The 21,435-nt window shown below is 37.9% G+C and overlaps 1 protein-coding gene across 1 annotated transcript; it reads right to left on the reverse strand.

The window, feature by feature from the left end:
• Positions 1-133: 133 nt before the first annotated feature.
• NUP93 (Nucleoporin nup93) lies at positions 134-19,441 on the reverse strand (the record flags this gene model as incomplete). The annotated part of the gene is made up of 12 exons (XM_012941377.3): positions 18,977-19,441; positions 15,525-15,740; positions 13,765-14,262; positions 8,757-8,854; positions 7,128-7,262; positions 6,051-6,250; positions 5,024-5,215; positions 4,142-4,422; positions 2,718-2,762; positions 1,545-1,832; positions 390-742; positions 134-287 (listed from the first exon to the last, which is right to left on the reverse strand). The coding sequence occupies exons 1-12, from the start codon at positions 19,322-19,324 to the stop codon at positions 134-136; spliced, it is 2,808 nt and encodes a 935-aa protein (XP_012796831.1). The 5' UTR covers positions 19,325-19,441.
• Between the last annotated feature and the right edge of the window lie 1,994 nt (positions 19,442-21,435).

A 21,435-nucleotide genomic window follows, 5' to 3' on the forward strand; every position in this document is an offset into this window, starting at 1 on the left:
GTAACAGTAGAGATAGTCTAAAATCAACGATAGCAACCTTATTCGTTAATTTATTGTAGAAAAGGTACACAGAAAGTATTGATAATGTACACAACACTAATAGTTGATTGTTCGAAAGCATTTCAGTAGCAGATTATATTATCTCCATATCCATCCTAGTAAGTCCAGCATAAATTTCACTTGGTAGTCTGTGCGGAATACGACCAACATATGCTATCAAGGCCTTTGCTCTGGAGCGAATTTCAGAAGTAGCCATTTTTGAAGTGCTGTCCGCTCGCGTTCCATTACTAAAAATGTTTCAATAAGCCAAGTGGGTACGAACATTAAACATTTTTATCGAGTTAATAAAAAGTAGTTTCAACATCTATTTGATATATCACAGAACTGACCTTGTGACAGATGTAACTCGACCACACTTCGCTGATAAGCAACGCATTAAAGCATATAATGCCCACGGCAGAGGGCGGCGTACAAGATCTGGGAGTTGCGAGAACAGCATCGCACAAAATTCTACATTGGAAGCTTGCGAATTAATTGGGAATAAACCCAGCTGATCTATATGGTCAATAGCTGCTTGCCATCTTTCTGCATCAACTAAGTCGAAGAACGCGGCCAAATCGAGGAGGTAAAATAATATTTTTATAGCCGAGGTAGATCCAGTCACACTTGTTTCAATGTCATTTTGGATGAGATGATTACTATCATCTGATGATAAGCCTAGTCGGCGGACTTTATGAGCAATCTGTTTAGCAAGAAGACAGTTGAAATAATTATACTGTTTAGGTCGTAAATATGAATTGATACACTTACTTTAACTTGAACATTAAATCGAAAAATTTTCCTCTCTATTACATTCCTATATTTTATAAAAACTATTCACAGGAGCATAGGGACACTTTTTGAACATGATCACTACTTTAGTATGATTCAGTCAAAAAAGAGAAATAATTTGTGAAAATATATGTATTTTTTAAGCAATCTGGTATCTTCAACACTGCGCACATGTCCAGAGTAATACAAACTATTAACTTTGGATGCATTCATTAACACTTTTTAAATAAGTAGAATATATTTTCGAGCTCTTATGAGGCTTCATTATGAAAACATTCATTACACTTTGTTTACCGATTTTATATTCGTTTAACTTGTACTTATTTAACTATAAAGATAACCTTTTCCCCAGACAGACTGTAATAATGACTGTTTTCCCCTGTCGAGATCTTGATGTTCATGCACTAGGTATATCGCGATGCTGAAATTATCGAAAATACTAATTGCTGAAGACGAACATAATTACTCTTGAATATTAAGTTTGGATGCGTGCCAAAGAGGAGTTTGTGACGATAATGTATACTAATCGACAATAATTATTAAGAACAATTAATGTATTTCTTCATCCTCAAGCCTTCAAGCACGATGAACATTAAGGTCCATCATGGTGGACAGATTGTAGTAAAATAATTATCATAACATGTACGAAATACGATAGTGAGAGCAAGCATACAAAAATGCAGAAAATAATGTTTAATGGAATTCTGTCTTACCTCTGTCGCAAGTCTCAGAAGTGAACTACGATCCAATTGTCCTCCGGATCGGGATTGTGTAATTGGTGTTGACCCAAGATCAGATGTTACTATGACACTTGATAGTACAGTATTTATCAAAGTAACAGAAACTAAAACGTCAGGTTTAGGATCTCCACAGGAAGAAGCTAGTAAATATAAATGAATAGCTTCAACTACTTGACCAGTGGACTCAAAAACATCAGCAACAGTACGGATCAACTCTCGACGGGATTCTACAGACCTGCAAAAGCGGTCGATAGCACCAGGCTAAAAGAACCGATATTTGTTAGCATTTATATGTTGATGTAAGAAAGGCATATTAATTAAACGAAATATCAGTTGTAAGATGGAATCTGAAATTATCTAGAAGGTGGATTATACTCAGGCACCTGCAGAACCCAGTAGCTATACCATCGATATTGGGACGCGTAGATCTTTGGAAGATGATATAGGATTAGGTATTATAATATAAACGAAACAAAAATACTCACCAATCTCTCAATTGTATTTTAAACATGCGACTTGACGTCGAATATTTTAACATCCCTGATGAACAGTTAAATGTACTAATTTTACTTTTTATGTGCATTATACATCTATGATATAAATTACAACTTTCTTAAGTTAGACAAATGTACTTGGACATGTCAGGAAACACGTTTGTTCCCGTTATTCAACACTAAACTGGTAAATGATACATAATGGCTCGACCACACAATTTAAAAAAGCGTTCTCAGTGCTGCGAAATAGGTCGAAACCGAATTTGCACTACGTCCTCATTAACTATTCGGCCCAGACGTCGACAGGTGAAGACAATAAAAAGCATGTCTTATGGTAAATACGACTGATGGCATGGCGAAGAACATGTGTGCATTTATGAGAATGTGAGTTTCGGAGCGCTACGCGAATTCAAGATGACGACTCGAAATTTTAATTTTTCTAACTGATTCTTATCTCTTTTTGAAGACATATTGCATTTCCCAACAGTATTACAGCTTGTTACAGCCAGAATACTATCACTCCAATAGAATATATCAAAAAAAGAGGTTAGTTATCTACAACGTGATCTAGTCTCAATAGGTTAGCCATCAAAAAGTGACAGGTTCTACAAAACATACACACAATGAGGATCTCAGGTAAATTATAACTTACTTTGCGAATATCGTTTTCACCAACACATCCCAAGAGTAAATCTAACTGTAAACAGTAAAATGAAAGTACACTGGTTACGACCTTGTAATACAGGTGAATATCGTTAAGTGGATTTTCAAAAAGCACTCAATTTAGTATATAAACTGCAGCACGAACTAATATGATTTTAGATAGAATGAATTCATGATTATCCATAGAAATTGGAAATCTGAAACAGTACATTATCTCGGTGTAAAAAAAGTGTTGAGTACCTCCCAACTAAGTTTTAGATTTTTGAAGTCACAATCTGCGTGTATAATTTTAGTACACTTCAAGAAATTCGATTTAACTTTTAAAAAAAGAAAAATATTAGTAACAATACATAACGGTGTTCGTTGTGAATTTAAAGCTGACAAAGACAGTAAGCATGATAAGTTTATAATAAAATAAGACAGTTCAGGACACAGTGAACAATTGTTGGAATACAATGTGCTGGACTATATGCAATGCCGATTGGTAATAAGAAGCTTAATTAAGAAGTAAAAAAACTGTAGATAAGTTTTATAGTGATAGTAACGTATGTAAGAAAATCATTATATCAGCGAACAGAATAACAATGAGCATAACTGATAAAAATGTACACTCATTTTTATTATTAAAAAAAAACAAATCTCCATGTAACGGAATGTTATTTTGAAAGTGAAAAACTGTAACAGCATACGTCTATATGATAGCCAATTGTGGCAATTGAATAAATGTTTTCCCTCACATCTAGAGAACCATACCTGAGATTTCTACTTGCAACATGTATTGGCGATATAACTTAATACACAGCGTCGTGACTTAACAACCTGAGATAATTTTTAGCGATAGAAAAGTGAGTTCAAGCAGATGGATTTATTTCATAAGTGTAACATACAACCGACTAAATAAATTGACTACAGAAACTCGTTAATCATTGCAAAGGTAGTAGAAGAATATTTCCATTTTGCATTACATGTATAGAAGAAACAGATCAACAGTCGAATATACTAATACTTATAGTTTAGACAAGATAGATTATGACCAGATAATTAAGTAATGAAACGTGTTAACTAGGTACACATTCATGAACTCGTCTGTGAGTCACAACTGGTGTGAAAAAGATGGTAATATTACCCGCCTGCTCAGAACAATGTGGAGCGGAGTAAAAGTTTGATTAAAATTTTAGTGCTTAGACCACTAACCGTTGATAAGCTATCGAATAAGTTCGAGGAATGAACATGTATCTTTTTTCACTAAGCAATTTGTCAAAATACATTTAGAATCTTGGATCTTAATAGGTTAGGAATCGTGATCCAACTATTAGTTTATACTAGAGAGTATTGCACGATACAGATCCCTGTAAACTATGTATATTATTTAGCAATAGGACTATTTAAAAAAAACAGTTTCGAAAAACCTACCTCCTTGTTTGCTAAAGCCAATTCACAAACACATTGGACGAACAAATTTTGACCTTTAGCAGTCAAATGTTCGAGAGACGTATTGTATAGACCACTTGGAATAGTTGCATTAGAATCTTCTTCAGGTGACTTTTCAGTAGTAATTGGGATGTCAGAAAGCATGTAATAATACATAAGGGCTTTTTCTGGATCAGTGAATTCAAATTTCCGCGTATACAACATAATTAAACGAGCCAAATTAAGCCTGCGAAACCCTGTAGGATCGTAATCATTACGAACCACTTGGTATAATAAAAAAGTACAGAATGAAAACTTATTAACTACTGAGCTGAAAGATGAAAATTCTTGATATACTGCCTTTCTTATAAGTAAAAAACAGTTAAGGTAGAAATAATGTTAGGGAACATTAATCAACAATTCAGTCCGTAAAAATAAATTTTAGAGCAAGCTAAAAGCTCCTAAAAAACTAATTATGGTGTAGAAAAATTGACTTAAACTATATTCGTACTAGGCGGTTTACTAAGACTATCATTATAATACACTAACAAACCCACGTTATAGAGACTAATGTATAAGCCTATTAGATGGCAAATTTAAATAAAAACTAATTCACAATCTCAATAGGGAAAAAATTCAGAAAATTATCTTTATGATAACTTTATATTCAGTTGTATTTGAAAGTTATACTTCCCACTTTATTTGTTGAAACAAACATGGTTTGAGTGAGAGCTAAGTGGTTTTAGGAATATATGCATTGAGAAAAAAAAGATAAAACTGAACCTCATTCAACATCGGCTCGATTATCACAATAAACTAAATCGGTTAGGATAGAATAGTATATAGTTTGTGATAGAAAAATAAACAGAAATTAATGCGACTTACCAAGTGGCGCGTGGAGCCAGTTGGGAAGTAAAAGCATATGTAAGTCTCTCAGAACTAAAGCAATATGAACAGCATGGCATCGTAGTTGTTCAAATCGAGCGAGAAATCCAATAGCAGCTTCATACTGTTGAGTAAGACAAAGTATTTTAAAAAACACCAGTGGTTGAGACCATGCGTCAAAGTGCACCTCACCTAGAAAAAAAGGAAATGGGAACTTTTTGAGACTATAAAAACGATTTTTTGAGGATGTCTTGTATGGAATGAAAGCTCTGAAGAACAGCCTGTAATATAGTGCAGATGAACTAAACTAATCTTAGTTTAGTCAAGATACAAAGCAAGTGACAATTCTTGAGGCCTTGACTTTCATTTACTCAGTACTTTTGCAAACAATACTGTAACTGACCGTTCAAAGTTAATAAAGTACAAGTTTATTTCTTGCACAAGCAACCCACCGTTAATTCTTTCAGTTGCACACTATACAAGACGGGAAGCCTTGCAAATTACATAACATGCTATTATAACTGTGGACTTTTTCATATTAGTCTCTTATGAAATAATTCAATAATATTTGATCGGTTAGAATGAGAGGGTAGGGGAATCTCAAAATACTGGTAAGAAGGCTGCTTTGATGAATGTACTTGTAGTATGTAAATCAAAACACAAGTTTAAAATAAAACAAAACAGGGCATTGAACAACAATATAACTTCATCGTGCTACAACTAATTGTGATCAGATTAAATATTATGATTTAAGATGGAACAGACAGGTAAAAAGTTATTTAACCCTATAATCAAAGACGTGTGATGTGTACATATATTCTAGAAATTTGCTAGACAGATAGAAGCGTTGACAAATAATTACTGCAAGCATGGGTATCAATGAAGAGAGGAGTCATTATACACTAAACGTAAGTCATGGGGTGACTTCTCAAGCAACAAGCTTGGCATTAATTTAAATTAATCTACTATAAGAATGTGGAAATCATATACAACATAACAATACAATAATTAACAAAAATATTCATACCATAGGTTTCGTATAGTAAAGTTTGCAATTGACCTAAAGTAAAAGTATCATCCATACTATTTTTTGATGCAACCACTGATTCTGAGGGCTCTTGAGCAATAACTTGAGATATCTTTATCCATAGAAAGTCATCAATATTTGAAATAATGTCTGAATGATTTTCAGTGAGGTCACATTGGCCAAGAATAGAATATGTTAGTCTAAAATACAAAAAATTGTAGTGAAAACAAACAACTAAACATCTATAATTGCAGGAGCGAAATAGAAAAAGCAGCAGAATATACATAAAAAATGAACGTGAATAGGAAATTAGTACCATTTTTCTCATACAACTTTATCCTACATTCTAGAATAACCTATTTAAACTTTCTTAAATAGTGGCTTGTTCTACTGTATACGTTCGATGGAAGTTTTCATTATGATCTAAAAGTAAATCTGATGCCAAGACAACTAGGTATTATTACAACTCAGTTTATAGTCTCCGTTTGTTTTCAATGTAACATATATATGTGCCCAAAACTTAATTAATTACTTAACTTTATCTTAGATAGCGAAGCCTATGGTTGATTTTCGACGTGATGAGTAATTTTGTGATTCAAATGGTTGAATATAGTATTGCTTAGAACGAGCATTTGTTTCTCATGAAATATGACTTTTTATTATATTACTATATGGACGTTAAAAAATTAAGCAAATACTACAGTAACAATAGAAAATTATATTAAACAGTTATTTTCGCGATTAAACATGGAAACATTATTAACTTATAAAGGAAATTGCGAAACACTCCAATCAGTGGTCAGAATAAATACAACAATTCAACTTTAATCCATACAAAATGGCAATCTTCCAAAGAATTATATAAACGAACAATGTTAGTTAATGTACAAATCTATTTACGATGGCCTTGAAAATTGAGTGATTAATTAACGTGCTAAAAAACGAAGGAGACAGAGTATTTGACTGTGGGTATAGATGAACAATGAGTTTCCCCGAGGTTTTGAAAAGATGAAAAAGGAATCTGAATTTATAACATCTCCAATAGAAAGACAATACAACATGATATTAGCTACTAACCGTTTATATGGATCACGAGTAGACTTGATCACTTGTTTGCATGTCTGACGAAATCTTGCTTGGTTGGGAGTTCTGAGACGGCGGTTATGTTTTACATAATCCTCTAGCACCGTTACAAAGTTTCCTAAGTTGTTTCTGAGAATAATATGGAGAAAAGAGAAATATTTTATGATAACCAATATGAATATTAAAAACAGTGTCATAATATATTTGGTTATTAGTTTTCATGTTCTAAAACGCTAGGACTCATGACCTGGTAACTTGAGAATAAAATTGTGGTAGGGAATGAAGCGGTTTGTTAGTATTGCGAATCCTTCACCTCAATAGACCCATTTTGAAGTAACACCAGATAAATTGCAATGGACTGGCAAAATGCGTTCGCATATCAAACTTCCGTGTTTTATAAGCAATATTCCCCTCATGTTTTTAAAAATTTATTTCTATAGATCACATTTCTGAGAAAAATGAATGCATAGATATTTTATTTACAGAAATGTAAAAAGGCTTCACAAGTAGGTAAATTGAATAACCGACGGTAGACTTATCCCTAGTAGTGACTGTAAATGTTGACCACTAGTACAATGGAGTGGTTGTTTAGTGATTATATGACTCGGCTTTTTAGAATTACGTTGTGAATGCGAACCCTGTTGCATCTCCTTGGATTTAGGCAGTTAGGTAGTATCACTCGTCCTCAAGAAAATTACATGGTTTGAAAAAGATCAAATTAACTTATATCAGGCAAGTGACATATATTAGTAGTAAATACGCTACAACCTTTGACAAAGTTCGGGATTTTACAGTATAAGTATTTGCAATTGAAAATGCAAGGAGTTCAAATTAATGCAGTAACAAAGGAAATAGGGAGATCAATCTTACACAGCGTTTTATCGCATCGATGATTAAGTTTACTAGAACAAACCAAGAAAATTACAAGGAGATAAACCTAGAATTTATGAGAGCAACCCAAAACAGCATGAATTCCATTTGAGTCAAATCATAGGCTAGTTCGCATTTCAAGTGTCACTGATCAATAGGATCGAGAATAATCGCGAAATATTACTTCGTTGAAAAAAGTGCATATGAAGTGAAAAGTTGGACTAATGACAGTTAGACCAAATTTAGTTATTCAACACGATTGAAATAAGAATGGATGTACTACTAGAATAACTCAGAAAAACATAGCCCAGATTACACTTTTAAGAATAGAAACTATAAAAACTAAAATTATTTTTTGAAACTCTATTTGACGAAAAACAGATCAAAGTACAACTCTTAAGTACCATGTGATAACAAACTTGATTAGGAAATCAGATTCGAAGCTTTTATGATGTACCATATGCTCTTTCGATATTCCAAAAACTAAACTAAACGCAACTATACGAACTCTTTATGACTTACTATGGCAGTCTTACAGAGTTCGATTTTAATGAGGAAGTAATAAAAAATTGTCGTATATCACAAAACTACTTAAAGTAAATGACCCAGAAATAAGTCCATACATATAAAAACTGTTCACACATATAAATATATTTACTTCGTGATTTAACGAAAGCGATAAATCACTTCAAGTACCTTATTAATATGCTAATAAATAACGCAGGTCATATTAATCTGTAATAAGTAACTTACAAGGCATCACGAGCAACTTCCAAAGTAACTTCAGTATCTCCCGTACGAAGGCAGTAAAAAATCATTGGCCACACAGGAACACCATCTACAAGACCATCCTAAAAGAAGAGGAGAGACTAGAGGAATTGTTTCGTCAATATAACTTGGAAATTGTGAGCGAGTTGATGACCTTTAAACGTGCGTATTGGTTTGTCAATATTATCTTTATCTGCTCGAATTTTAAACAGAGAACCCACCATTTAAATATAAAAGACCTTGTTGACATAAGCTTTTAAATCAAATTTTCGATAACCATTATTAGTTTAACGTAAAATTCGTCAGGTGAGAACCAGCTTCTGACCCGACCGTAGCTGCTACCTTGACGTGGTGGTCAAACTTGCCTATCGTGATGACCCAACCGAGCTATATTGGCTGGAACATATGTTCCTGTAGGTTCTACCATGCCAGGCAGGTCGATTGGAGAACGGTAAGACCAAAAGCAGCAGCTCAAGGTCTGAGGGCGAAGTCGTACTGCTGACTGTAGAGGGGTGTGACAGCAGTAAGGTGTTTCCCTCGGACAACCAGCATCTACAGCGATGCTGCCTTCTCACAAGGAAGGAAGGGGTTAGAAAAGGTCGACCCTAAAAATGTTACACCTCAACCTTACCTCACGGATTTCCATCTCCGGCGGTAAGGCCCTTTGAAGAACGGAGCTAACACGTCAAAAAACTCCCACAAAAAGGCCGTGCGCGACCGGCCTCAAGCAGTTGTCCCCTGGGATCTGCGGTCACGCTCCCAGGCCGTTAAGGCCGACATTAACCCGAATTCCTTTCCAGGTTCCTCAAGAAATACCCTTCCACGGTGTGGGCAGCCGGGAAGTGACACCAGCCCTCATACCCGTAACAGTACACGAGACCAAGTTGGTCACATTCAAATCTTTCCTACACCTCCTAATACCGCTCTTGCCTCCCCGACTATCCCTTCTCACGTCCTTTTTTCACCTCGCACCGCTAGGGCAAACGATTCGAGTACGCGGAACGTTATTCCTGGTCTCCTGAAACCACGCGCTAAACTACATATAGGAGCTTTTAACGTACGAACAATGTGCCAAATAGGACAACAGGCTTCCTTAGCTAGGACTTTAGAATTTCGCGCCATCGATGTGTGCTGCGTCTCCGAAACGCGCATACAGCATCCAAGTAGCGTCATTCATTTGACCTCACCATGCCAAAATAAAGAACCGACTCGATTTACGCTTTGTGTATCTGGAAGCCCTGATGCTGCTTCTCATGGACTTGCCGGCGTAGGCACAGCATTGAGTCCTAGGGCAGGACTAGCTTTTAGACTGGATCCCAGTAGACAGTCGTTTGTGCGCTGTCCGACTAAACGGAACAGTAAGAATCCGGAAAGATAGGGACACTCGTCGTTGCCTCTTCGTCGTCTCTGCCTATTCTCCCACTGACTAGCAGCTCAGATGATGTAAAAGATGAGTTTTACAGAAAGCTTTCCGACCTTCTCCGAAAAGCTAGGCGCTCTGATGTAGTAATAGTGGCAGGTGACTTTAATGCTCAAGTACGTAAACTAAGCGAAAGGGAAAGACACCTAGGTGGATTTTATGGTGTCGTGGCTCAAAGAACAGATAATGGCGACCGTCTGTTGCAGCTATGCCCAGATAACCGCCTTTTTCTTGCAAATACTAACTTTAGGCATAAGGAAAAACATCTTTTAACATGGAGACCCCCTAATTCGTCCTAACGTTGGACCCAAATAGATCACATCGCTATCAGCCACCGATGGAGGGGCTCGATAGAAGACTGTCGCTCATTCTGGAACACATGCTTAGATTCATATCATGCTCTAGTGCGAGCGCGTATTTTCCTGCGTCTTACTGGACGTAGGAAAGACGCTGCAAGGAAACCTCTTAGGGTCCTGTTTAATGATAGTCAAACTAAGAGTATATTTCAGGAACAACTAGGAAAACAGTTAGGTAGCCATGTAGGTGATGCCCACCCCGAGGCAGCATGGGATGATATCCGAAAAGTTGTGGAAACAGCGGTGATATCTGCTAGTACGGTAGACCATGAGGTTAGGGAGAAACACTGGATCTCATCAGCATCTACCGCACTGATAGATGTCCGAAAACTCATTCCATCTGGATCTGAACATAACGAAGAGCGGAGTCAGCTTAAGCGCAAGCTGACAAGAAGCCTACGCAATGATCGCGAACAGTGGTGAGTAGCGAAAGCAAGAGAGATGGAAAAGGCAGCGGCAATAGGTAATAGCAGACAATTGCTCAGACTTATTAAGGAAACCGACTGTTAGCGAAACAATCTCAGAGAAAGATGAACATATTATACATTCTCAATGCAGGAGATTGGATCGATAGGTAGAACACTTTAGGGATCAGTTCAACTGGCCTTCAGCCACAATTCGGTTTCCCACGATCGGTAGTCAACCTGAATGGCAAGTTAATGTAGGTCCTCCGACACTTTGCAAAGTTGAAAAAGCCATAGGAAATCTGAAGCGAGGGAGAGCAGCAGGCCCTGACAAGTTTACCCTTGAGATTTTTAAGGATGGTAGTCCAGTATTAGCAGTGAGATTAACTGAGGTCTTAGGTAGAATCTGGGAACTAGACGTAATCCCATCTGACTGGTCTCACTCACTGATTGTGCCAGTCTATAAGAAAGGACAAAAGTCCTCTTGTGACAATCACAGACGAATCAGTTTGACTAATATAGTGTCTAAAATATTAGCTTCAATAATACTTCGACGCCTAACTAAAGCTCGTGAAGAGCAGACTATTATTTATTTATTTATTTGAACACTTATATATTGGTACAGGAATGCGCCGAATATATATGCGCCACACAAAACAATGAGAATCTAAGAAGAAAGTGAGGAACGTAAAATAAATAATGATAATAAACAATAACGAAGAGATTGGTGTAAGGTAGTGTAATAATAATAATAATAATAATAATAATAATAGTAATAATAATAATAATAATAATAATAGCAATGGTAGGGGAACAGAAGGGTACAATCAGAAGAAATCTTTCAGTTAAGGAAGATACAACCACTTTTTTTTATGAAGAAAGTAAAAGAAGGTTACAGCAGGATCGCCACTGGCTTCTATTCTGAGCCATATCTGATAACATTTCTAGCCACTGTGTAGCACCATCTCTCGGACCCCAACCAGGGAGTCGTGAAGGACCGACACAAGCCAGTCCTTTGCAGCTTTCTTTCATGCCACGACACCATGTCATATACTGAACTGAACTGTCTATGATCATGAAGAGCAGACTAGAGAAAATCAGGCTGGTTTTCGACCTGGACGTGGTTGTATAGACCATATATTCACACCACGTCAGGTTCTAGAACACAGACACACGTTCAGGCGCCCCACAATGGTAGTATTTCTCGACCTTAAGGAAGCATTCGACTCTGTTGATCGTGAGGTTCTATGGCAGTGTTTGTCACTGAAAGGAGTACCAAAGAAGTACATTAACCTTATAAAGGCTCTCTACTCGAACACAACTGGTAGAGTGAGAGCTTATGACGAACTGTCATCAGAATTGATTACCTTAAGTGGTGTTCGTCAGGGCTGTCCACTCTCTCCATTCTTGTTCAACTTTGTCATTGACGTACTTTTAGAGATAACACTCTCCTCGTCTAGATTTCCAGGAGTTGAACTTCTACCGGGAGGTTCACTTGTTGACTTAGAATATGCTGATGACATAGTTTTATTTGGCGAAGACGCTGACAAAATGCAGAGTCTTCTGACCACTCTAAGCAACAATGCAAGCATGTTCGGGATGCGATTCTCCCCCTCGAAATGCAAAATGTTGCTTCAGGACTGGGTTGCATTGACACCCGAACTAGTGATAGGGAGTGAAGTAATTGAGTGTGTCGATCGCTTCACTTATCTTGGAAGTCTCATCAGCCCTTGTGGTCTGGTGTGTGACGAAATCTCAGCAGGGATACAGAAGGCTCGACTAGCTTTTACCAACTTGCGTCATTTATGGCGTAGGCGAGATATCCGTCTATCAACCAAAGGACGTGTTTACTGCGCAGCAGTTCGTTCCGTCCTACTTTATGGCTGTGAAACATGGCCGGTAAGAGTAGAGGATATTCGTAGGTTACTAGTATTCGACCATAGGTGTCTTCGAAACATTGCTCGTATATCCTGGGAACATCGAGTAAGTAACACAGTTGTTAGGAAACGGGTACTAGGTAAGGATGGCAAATCAATTGATGAAGTAGTGAAACTTCATCAGTCGAGATGGCTGGGACATGTGTTACGTATGCCCAACCACCGACTGCCTCGACGTGCAATGTTTTACGGTGTAGGAGTAGGTTAGAAGAAAGGTAGGGGTGGCCAGACCAAAACATGGCACAAGTCCATGAAGTCATTGACAAGTAAACTGAGCCATGTTGGTAGGTGTAGACTACCTGGTTGGGGACCGCGAGATGATAGCAACCGATGATTAGAGATCCTGAATGACATGGTTCAAAATCGTTTGCAATGGCGCAGGTGCATCCACTCTTTGTGTTCTCCCAAATTCTAATCTTCTGTATTCTTCATGTCCCCTTTTTTTCTTTCCAAATTTATTTCACTGTATTATACTCCTTGAATAACATCTCCAAACCCTAATCTTCCCGATTACTGCTTATACTCTTACTACTTCTACCACTATGGGATTTGAATAGACAACTGCATCTCTGTGCTAATGTGGTATGGCAACTCGAACTGATGTATGTACGTACGAAGTTCTACCTTGTTACTGACTGACTAACTGACCAGCTTCCGAATGGTTCATGTTTGAGAGAGTCCTGAGTCAAATTACTTAGAAGTTTGACTTTTGAGTCAAAAATAGTCAAGTCCAAAGACCAGCTTATTAAATTAAATCAACAATGAAACTAAATTTTTTATCGAGTCAGATGACATATAACTTCAAGGTGTCATGAATAACAAACCATTAGACAATTAAACACATAAACTACAAAGTGCATTGAAATACTGACATACATCAAATTCCCAACCGTTTTGTTCGGATAATTGATAGAGGTTACTCAAAGAAGGAACATCTGCTACGTTGTCGGATGGTAGACGAAGACTCAGATATGCACGCACTAATGATCGGGTCCCTGGACGTCCACCAAGTCGAGCTAATCGAGGCTGGTTAGCAATCGTTATTTTTAGAAACTCTAGAAACTCAGACTCCAAATGTTCTAAAGAACATAGTGATAAAGTATTTTGTATAGATACAGACGCTCGAACTTCCAATGGATGGTCATATGATAACATACTACTATGCTCATTACGCATATGATGAGAAATTGTCTTCATAATGTTCCATATTTCCGTGATATCTGAATGAGGATTTTTCAGCTGCGTTTTTAACTGTTTTTCGCGAGAAACTGAATCTTGAGTTCGTGACATATATGTTAGTAAGTCACGAGGAACTCCATTTTGGATAGGTGTGAAATCGGTAGATGTGAGACGCATGGTAAGGTAGTAATCCAACTGTAAGTTAATGGAAAAAATACCAATATATTTATCATTACCCAAAGATTCCACGTAAAAATAGAAAATAAATGGATAACACAAAAATGAACTGACAAAATTTCATAGGAACATTGCGTATTATTTAAATGTGGATAAATTGAGAGTACCACTTACTCACATGGTCCTAAAATAAACTCCCTCCTGAGTACTAGTATATCTCTTATTTATATTGTTAATCTATCACCAATATCGCTTGCAGTCTCTTCGAATAATCTTTACTTTGCGACAATTACCAACGAGTTTAGCCTTTGGGATAGCATTCCTTATCTCTGAAACTACGTTGCTGACGTTCGAACGATGAATCGATTCGTACAAGAAGACTCACAAACTAAAATGCTAGTATCTTCGATCATGCTGCATCCGTAAGATAGTCATATAAGATCTGTGATTATTTACTTGGTTACGGTTAATCGATAAGGTGAACTGGTGCACTTAATGCTACTAATGTTTCGAGGTATAATAACTTTCAGCTGTAGGAATAGCAAGGAGTTCTATAGTCGAATGCACATAATTTCACTGAATCTTAACAGTCGCCTGTACTCTGTCCTAATAAATGGTTATAAAAGATGTGAATAAAGTGATACACTACGGAATACGTCCTTACTAGATACAATTCGGACAAATCCCAGTCCTCATTTGTTTTTAAGGTATCCCATGAACAAAAATAGCCATATTAATTAACAATGGGTTATGAGATAATTCTTTATAAAAAGTAGATAACATCCGGATATTGTATCTAGCTATAGTATTAGAGAATAACTACATAACCGAGTAATTACAAGAAACAAACGATAATAATTATCATTATATTACTTTAAGGATATCGGTGCGACAAAACTCAAGTCAGTTGCTAAAGTGGTTATAATGAACACATTTACCTTGTCATTATTGATTAGTATATCTTTTATACGCGTTTTGCTTCAAAAATCAGTGAATCCTAGTTTGAAAGAATTTGTTAGCCTTGCTTCAATATGAAAAGAGTAGATCTAGTTGTGCTATCAAGAACTTGGTTTATAATGAGCTCGTATTGAACTAATTAATTTCATAAGAAGCTTTACATATACAATTCAGAAGCTCAATATTAATAAAATTAGAACCAAAATTCCAAGGATCGTCTAACAATACCTATGTAGTTTTTTTAAAACTGTCAGATGTAGAAACACATGCAAATCGAGTAACGAAGTAAAAAAAATTGAATAAAATAGTCTAAACAAACCCACTTGGTTTGCATAAAGCAGTTCATCCCGTGTTAACTGCATAGTTTGTATTCCACTCCCCGATTCGGAATGACCATAACTTTCTAAATCAGGTAAGGAGGTGAGTTCTGTATCCAGAGGCCCATTTGAACCCGATAGACCACTTAACACTCCAGCAGCTTCTTGTTCCCACCAGGTTTGTAAATAGGCATCACACCGCTCCTCAACTTCTTCAAACATCTGAAATAAGGAGTCGTATCATTATCGCATAACCGTTAACTGATTTTTAAAATGGCTCATACACCATAAAAAAGCCAAAACATTTTCATACATAAGAGTACAAAGTTTACTTATTTATTTGAACGGAAATATTGGTACGAAGGGACACCAAAATGTATATGCGATACGTAGTAAGATGAGATTGTAATAAAACAGAGAAAGGAGGGTATGATGTCTAAAAAATGAATGAGAATTAATAATAATAATAATAATAATAACAATAATAAGAATAAGAATAATGGGAGAAGCAGTTCAGTTAAGAGAAATACGATCAGAATGGATTCCTACAGTTAGTTAGCTTCCTCTCAGTTAGGTGGAAAGAGTAAAAACCGAAGGATCTTCACTGTGTGGCATTATCGCCAGGACCCTAACCAGGGAGTCGCGAAGAACAAACAGATACCAGCCCTGAACAGCTTTCTTTTGTACCAGGACGACACCATAACATACACTGAGAGGCCCTTGGTACGGCCGAGAGTGGGGAGAGTCAGCTCTCCCTCTCTAAATGTTTTTACATGACCACGTACATACAACCGCTGCCAGGATAGTCCTACTCACTGCCTTCTCGTGACGAGGGTATTGGTTACGAAATTGAGAGGATGAACAGCGAATGTCCGGCGCTTTAACCAGGTTGGTGGATACGGAGGATCCACCTATGTGAGTTGGAAAACCCTCACTCCAAACCAATGGTGCACATGGGCTCCAGGATCCTGAGGAAACAAATGGCGTATGAACCAACTGTTGGTCACCGGCAACCATGGGACTGCATCTCCAGGCGTGGCTCCACTGCCTTTTGGATCATACCTTTAGGTCGAAGGCTCCGGGCGTGGCCCCCTAAGAATTATTTGTGTGGCGCATATCTATTTGGTGCCTCCTTATACCTATGTTTATGTGTTTAAATAAATAAAAACACTGACCACTTCTCCGCCTTTTTCAACCAGTCCTAGTGTCGACAAATAATTCGCGAGGTGAATTTCGCTAAAACGGCATTCGTAGTACGTGTCCAAGCCACCAGTCTGTTTCTAAATGGTAATACCAATTAACATGCTATTGTCGCTTGATATCGGCAATCCTTCGGAGATAGCGATGATCAAACACAAAGAATCGCTTAAAATCTTCACCTCGAACAGGCTAGGTTTCACAAGCATAAAGCGAAACTGCTCTCACCAACGCGACGTAAATCCAAAATTTTACGGCCAGGCTAGCATAACAAAGGCGCCAAATATGACCTAGATTGGCATAAACCATTCTAGCTTTCACTATAGATGAATTGGTCTCATTACTCATGCCACCACCAGCACTTACACAACCACCCAGTTACACGGACTTCTCAACTACTTCTAACTGCTCACTACCAAGAGTGAATGTAGGTATAAAGTCCTGTTAGTTTTGCTAGAGTACTTTGGACTTGGAAGGTGCAAATCAAATGGCGTAACTACGTAGCAACTGACGAAGTGTGGACTGGATAGCTTGGGTATCAGCACACAGTAAGGCAATATCATCAGGATTTTGAACAATCTGCAGAGTATGACGGAAGTCATTAGTTTGGACGCGATCAGAAGTAGATCTATCCACCAATATCTGTTGCCTAGGTCACATAAATCTTCTTTAAAGACAGGGATGACTGTCATCTTATTCAACGATGTTAAAACACTTTGTAATTACTGAACATTTGTAAACAACTCAGTTAGTTCCTTAACCAGGTCACCATTGTCTTTAAAAAAGATAGAGGTTAAGTCATCTGACCCTCAACATTCGTGGCGCGACAGGTGGAGTGCATGCGTAATACCTCACTAGTCTTGAGTACGAACCTCGGATACACTACAAACAACAATCTTAAAACTCCCTAAAGACATAGCTAAATGTGTCTGTTATTTGATCAGTGCTAGTGTGAAAACACTAAAGAAAACCGGTTTGAATGGTATACGTGATTTCAGTAAGTCTGGTAGCATATAACTTTTGACCAATTAGTCAGTGACTTACGGTTGTTGAGACAGGACGGAATTTCCACCATGTGCGAGTTGTTGTATGAGTTTAGAACAAGAGAATACACAAAAGGGGGATGAAAGGGGAACAGACGAGTGACGAAATGTAAAATAAAAACGAATATTAATAAATGAGTGTTAGGATAATCCATTGTGGTTGAAATCATCATTTGGTTTGTACATGGGCTAGGATACTGCCTGGGTACCCAAATCGAAGCGATTGGTTCCCTTTGACCAAGTGATTTAGTCCACAAGACAGTAGAGGGATGTTAGAAGGAAACGAGGTCTCGTGGTAGAATAAGAACCAACCGAAGGAAACACTCTAATATTGAATATTTACTCACAAATCAACATGCACTGATACATTTTGGAAGAGTGAAGTATACAGCCTGTATTATCTCCCAGCTTACACACTCATGGCAGATTTTCTGTATTTTTTATGTTATCGTTTCTTAAATTGATCAACAATAAAGATCTGAATCTTACCATATATCGTAAGTAATAATGGTTTCCAGATATCTTAAGGTGGAAATCAATGGTCACGTTAAATCCCATCATCCAGTTTTGCCCCCATCTTATTAATCGAACTGACAGAAAATCTATTGGTACGGGTCATTTTTAATCTTAGACAATTTCGACGAGCCACCATCTACTGATTTAAACTAAATATAGACAATAGTCTCCAGAGATAAGGATCGGAGGACAAGTAACCTATATTAGTCCTCGAGATTAGTAACTTTGTGAGGATATGGGACGATCTTAATATGTTAGCATTCGTGTGCTGGGTTAACACAGGTTCACCCACCTACTATCCAAATTACTAAAGACTGGTTTGGATACATTTCACAAGATTCATACTTTACTTTGAACTCCTGGAGAAACTGTAGAAATTAGGATAACTAAAACAAAAGGATATTTGTTCCTAATATGTAGTGGTGAACCTTACCTGCTAGACAGGAAATCAGAATGTGAATAATATTGAGAAACGATTAAGACCAAACAATTAAGTAGACCTTAACCAGGAAACTATAAACATACGAGACTTTTCAAAAGAGCACCTTATTGAAAGCTGTAACACGAATAGTTTGTGAGAGCTGTGAATCTATTACTAGCAAACTCTAGCCTGGAAACATACAATTAGTCATCTAGTACTAGCATATACCAAACAACCTAAACAATATATCATAGCAACGGAAATTGATCAGCATGACCTACCGACTTTCGAGTCATAAGTATTGCGGTTAGCAATGCATTATCTCTCTCTGATCTTAAGAATGACTGGATATCAGTCTTGGGTACAACGGGACACATGTCGTATACATCAGTCGGAACTAAATTTTCTAACTTTGTAGTCAGATTTTGAGGCAGTTCGTAGCTCATTTTTGGCCCCAAAAGACGAGCAGCTTTAACATCACTGTTGGATCCTCTGGACAAATAGAGTTTTTCACCTAAGTGACGCATTTGGTCCAAGCTTCTTGTGATATGCGGCAGATCATTATCTTCTTGTACGTCCATAAGTAACTTCTCGGACTCTTGAACTAGATCGTCTAGAGTAAGATCCATTTTTCAAAATAACTGTCGACCGCGCAGAATTTCGAAGGAATTTAGGGTCGTGCACCAAGTATAGGAGCGCTGACCTTGAAAATAAAACCGCTCGCTATCAACAGAGCAGGACAAATGTATCATTCCTTCCATAACCTATCAGCGTCTAACGTATTTAACTTCTTTTAAATTTCCTTGAGAGATATCAATAATAGTGTGGTCAGATTCAGTCATTCCAAGAAACGCTTGCATTCACACCAGATCACGAGTGGGAACGCCGTGCTCAACAACCCCTGCAATCACTAGCCAGATTAGATCAGACGATCCTCGATATATTGCTAACCTATCAATGATATCTCCGAACCTCCTCCCTTCTGTTTCTTGATTTCACTCGGTGGGTACGATTCATATTAAGTGTTACTGGTTAAAGCGTTGTCAAACTACGAATACCTGTGCCATCTTCATTGGTGAGCCTAACGTGATCTGGTACACCAAATCGTAAACTGTGAGTCTGTTTCATTCTGGGATTCTATATACCATTGCTTTATTTTAACTTTTCGTACATTGTGATATTTTTTCCCGCGTTTTGGGATATCTATATATTTTTCACTCGTGTATTCTCATACTTAATTTTACCCTATGATTGAACAGACCTCCAAGGTATTTAAGATTAAGACCATGTCCCCACCCTCGTTCCAACTCGTGCCTTTCTGGCCCGACAATATCGAAGCCTGGTTCTACCACACAGAAGCCGACTTCCACGAGCAAGGTGTGAACGACACACGTGCACAATTCCTCGCAGTGGTCAAAGCACTACAGCGGGAATTCAACAGGTACGTAACACCTAGTATGTTTACTAGTGATGTTTCTGACCCGTACGAAACCTTAAATCGTTCTATCCTTAAACGAGGAGACCTAACCGATCGACAAAGGTTAGACCAACTCCTTAATAGCATAGACCTGCAACACGGTTCTGCGACGGACATGTTGCAAAGGATGAGAGAGGTTATAGGCGCAAGAACTTTCGACGAAGGCCCATTCAAACAGCTTTTCTTGTCTAAACTTCCTCAACAGGTGCAAGCGGTTCTGGTCTCGTTTCAGAACAACGCCTTAGACGAGCTGGCTGCATCTGCCGATCGTATCTTAGAAATTACGAAATCTTCTACTACCGAGGTATTTTCAGTCAAAGAAAAGCCTCACACGACTCGGAATGACATAACCGAGTTATATCATACACTTACACGTTATCTTAATCTTCGTAACGACCGTAATCGCTCGCGCACCCCATGTAGAAGCATTTCACGTAAGCGCTCTGTCTCTAGACCACGAGACAGATAACCCCGACTGGTGCTGGTATCATAACCAGTATGGAAAGTTTTCCAGAAATTGCAGAAAACCCTGCAATTTTCCCAACACGAAACCGACTGACTCGAAAAACAACTCGGGAAACTTCCAAGCCGGCACACATTGACGCCAACCGTAGCCGGCGAACATAGCAGTCTGTTATACGTCACAGATGTGACAACGAGAGTTCGCTACCTCGTCAACACTGGCGCAGAAGTTATCGTTCTCCCAGCGAATCCCAACGACCGGCTTAACGAATCGGCTTTAAACTTACAGGCGGCAAACGGAAAGCCTATCGCTACGTATGGCAAAAGGTACGTTTACCTTAACGTGGGTTTACGCAAACCCACTCAATGGATCTTCGTTGTTGCAGATGTTTCTATGCCAATCATTGGTATGGACCTTCTACAACACCATAATCTAATCATCGATACGCGCAAACGGAAGCTAGTAGACGGAAACACTAATTTGTCCGTTTGCGTAACTTCCTTCTCTGGTTGCAGATTATCCCCAGTCACAATTAATCATAAGATAGACCCACTTTATCAACCACTACTCGATAAGTATCCTAGGATTCGCCAAACACTACCGAAACTACCGTGTGTAACCAGCAACTTTACGCATCACATCACGACCACAGGACCACCTGTGTTCTCTAAAGGACGCCGACTAGCCCCCAGAAAGCTGAGGTTGGCGAAAAACGAGTTCGACCACATGATAGACTTAGGAATCATACGACCGTCAAATAGCCCATATGCATCTCCGTTGCACATGGTCCCTAAAAATGA

The sequence above is a fragment of the Schistosoma haematobium genome, chromosome ZW, assembly GCF_000699445.3.
Source record: "Schistosoma haematobium chromosome ZW, whole genome shotgun sequence".
Classification (NCBI taxonomy): Eukaryota; Metazoa; Platyhelminthes; class Trematoda; order Strigeidida; family Schistosomatidae; genus Schistosoma; species Schistosoma haematobium.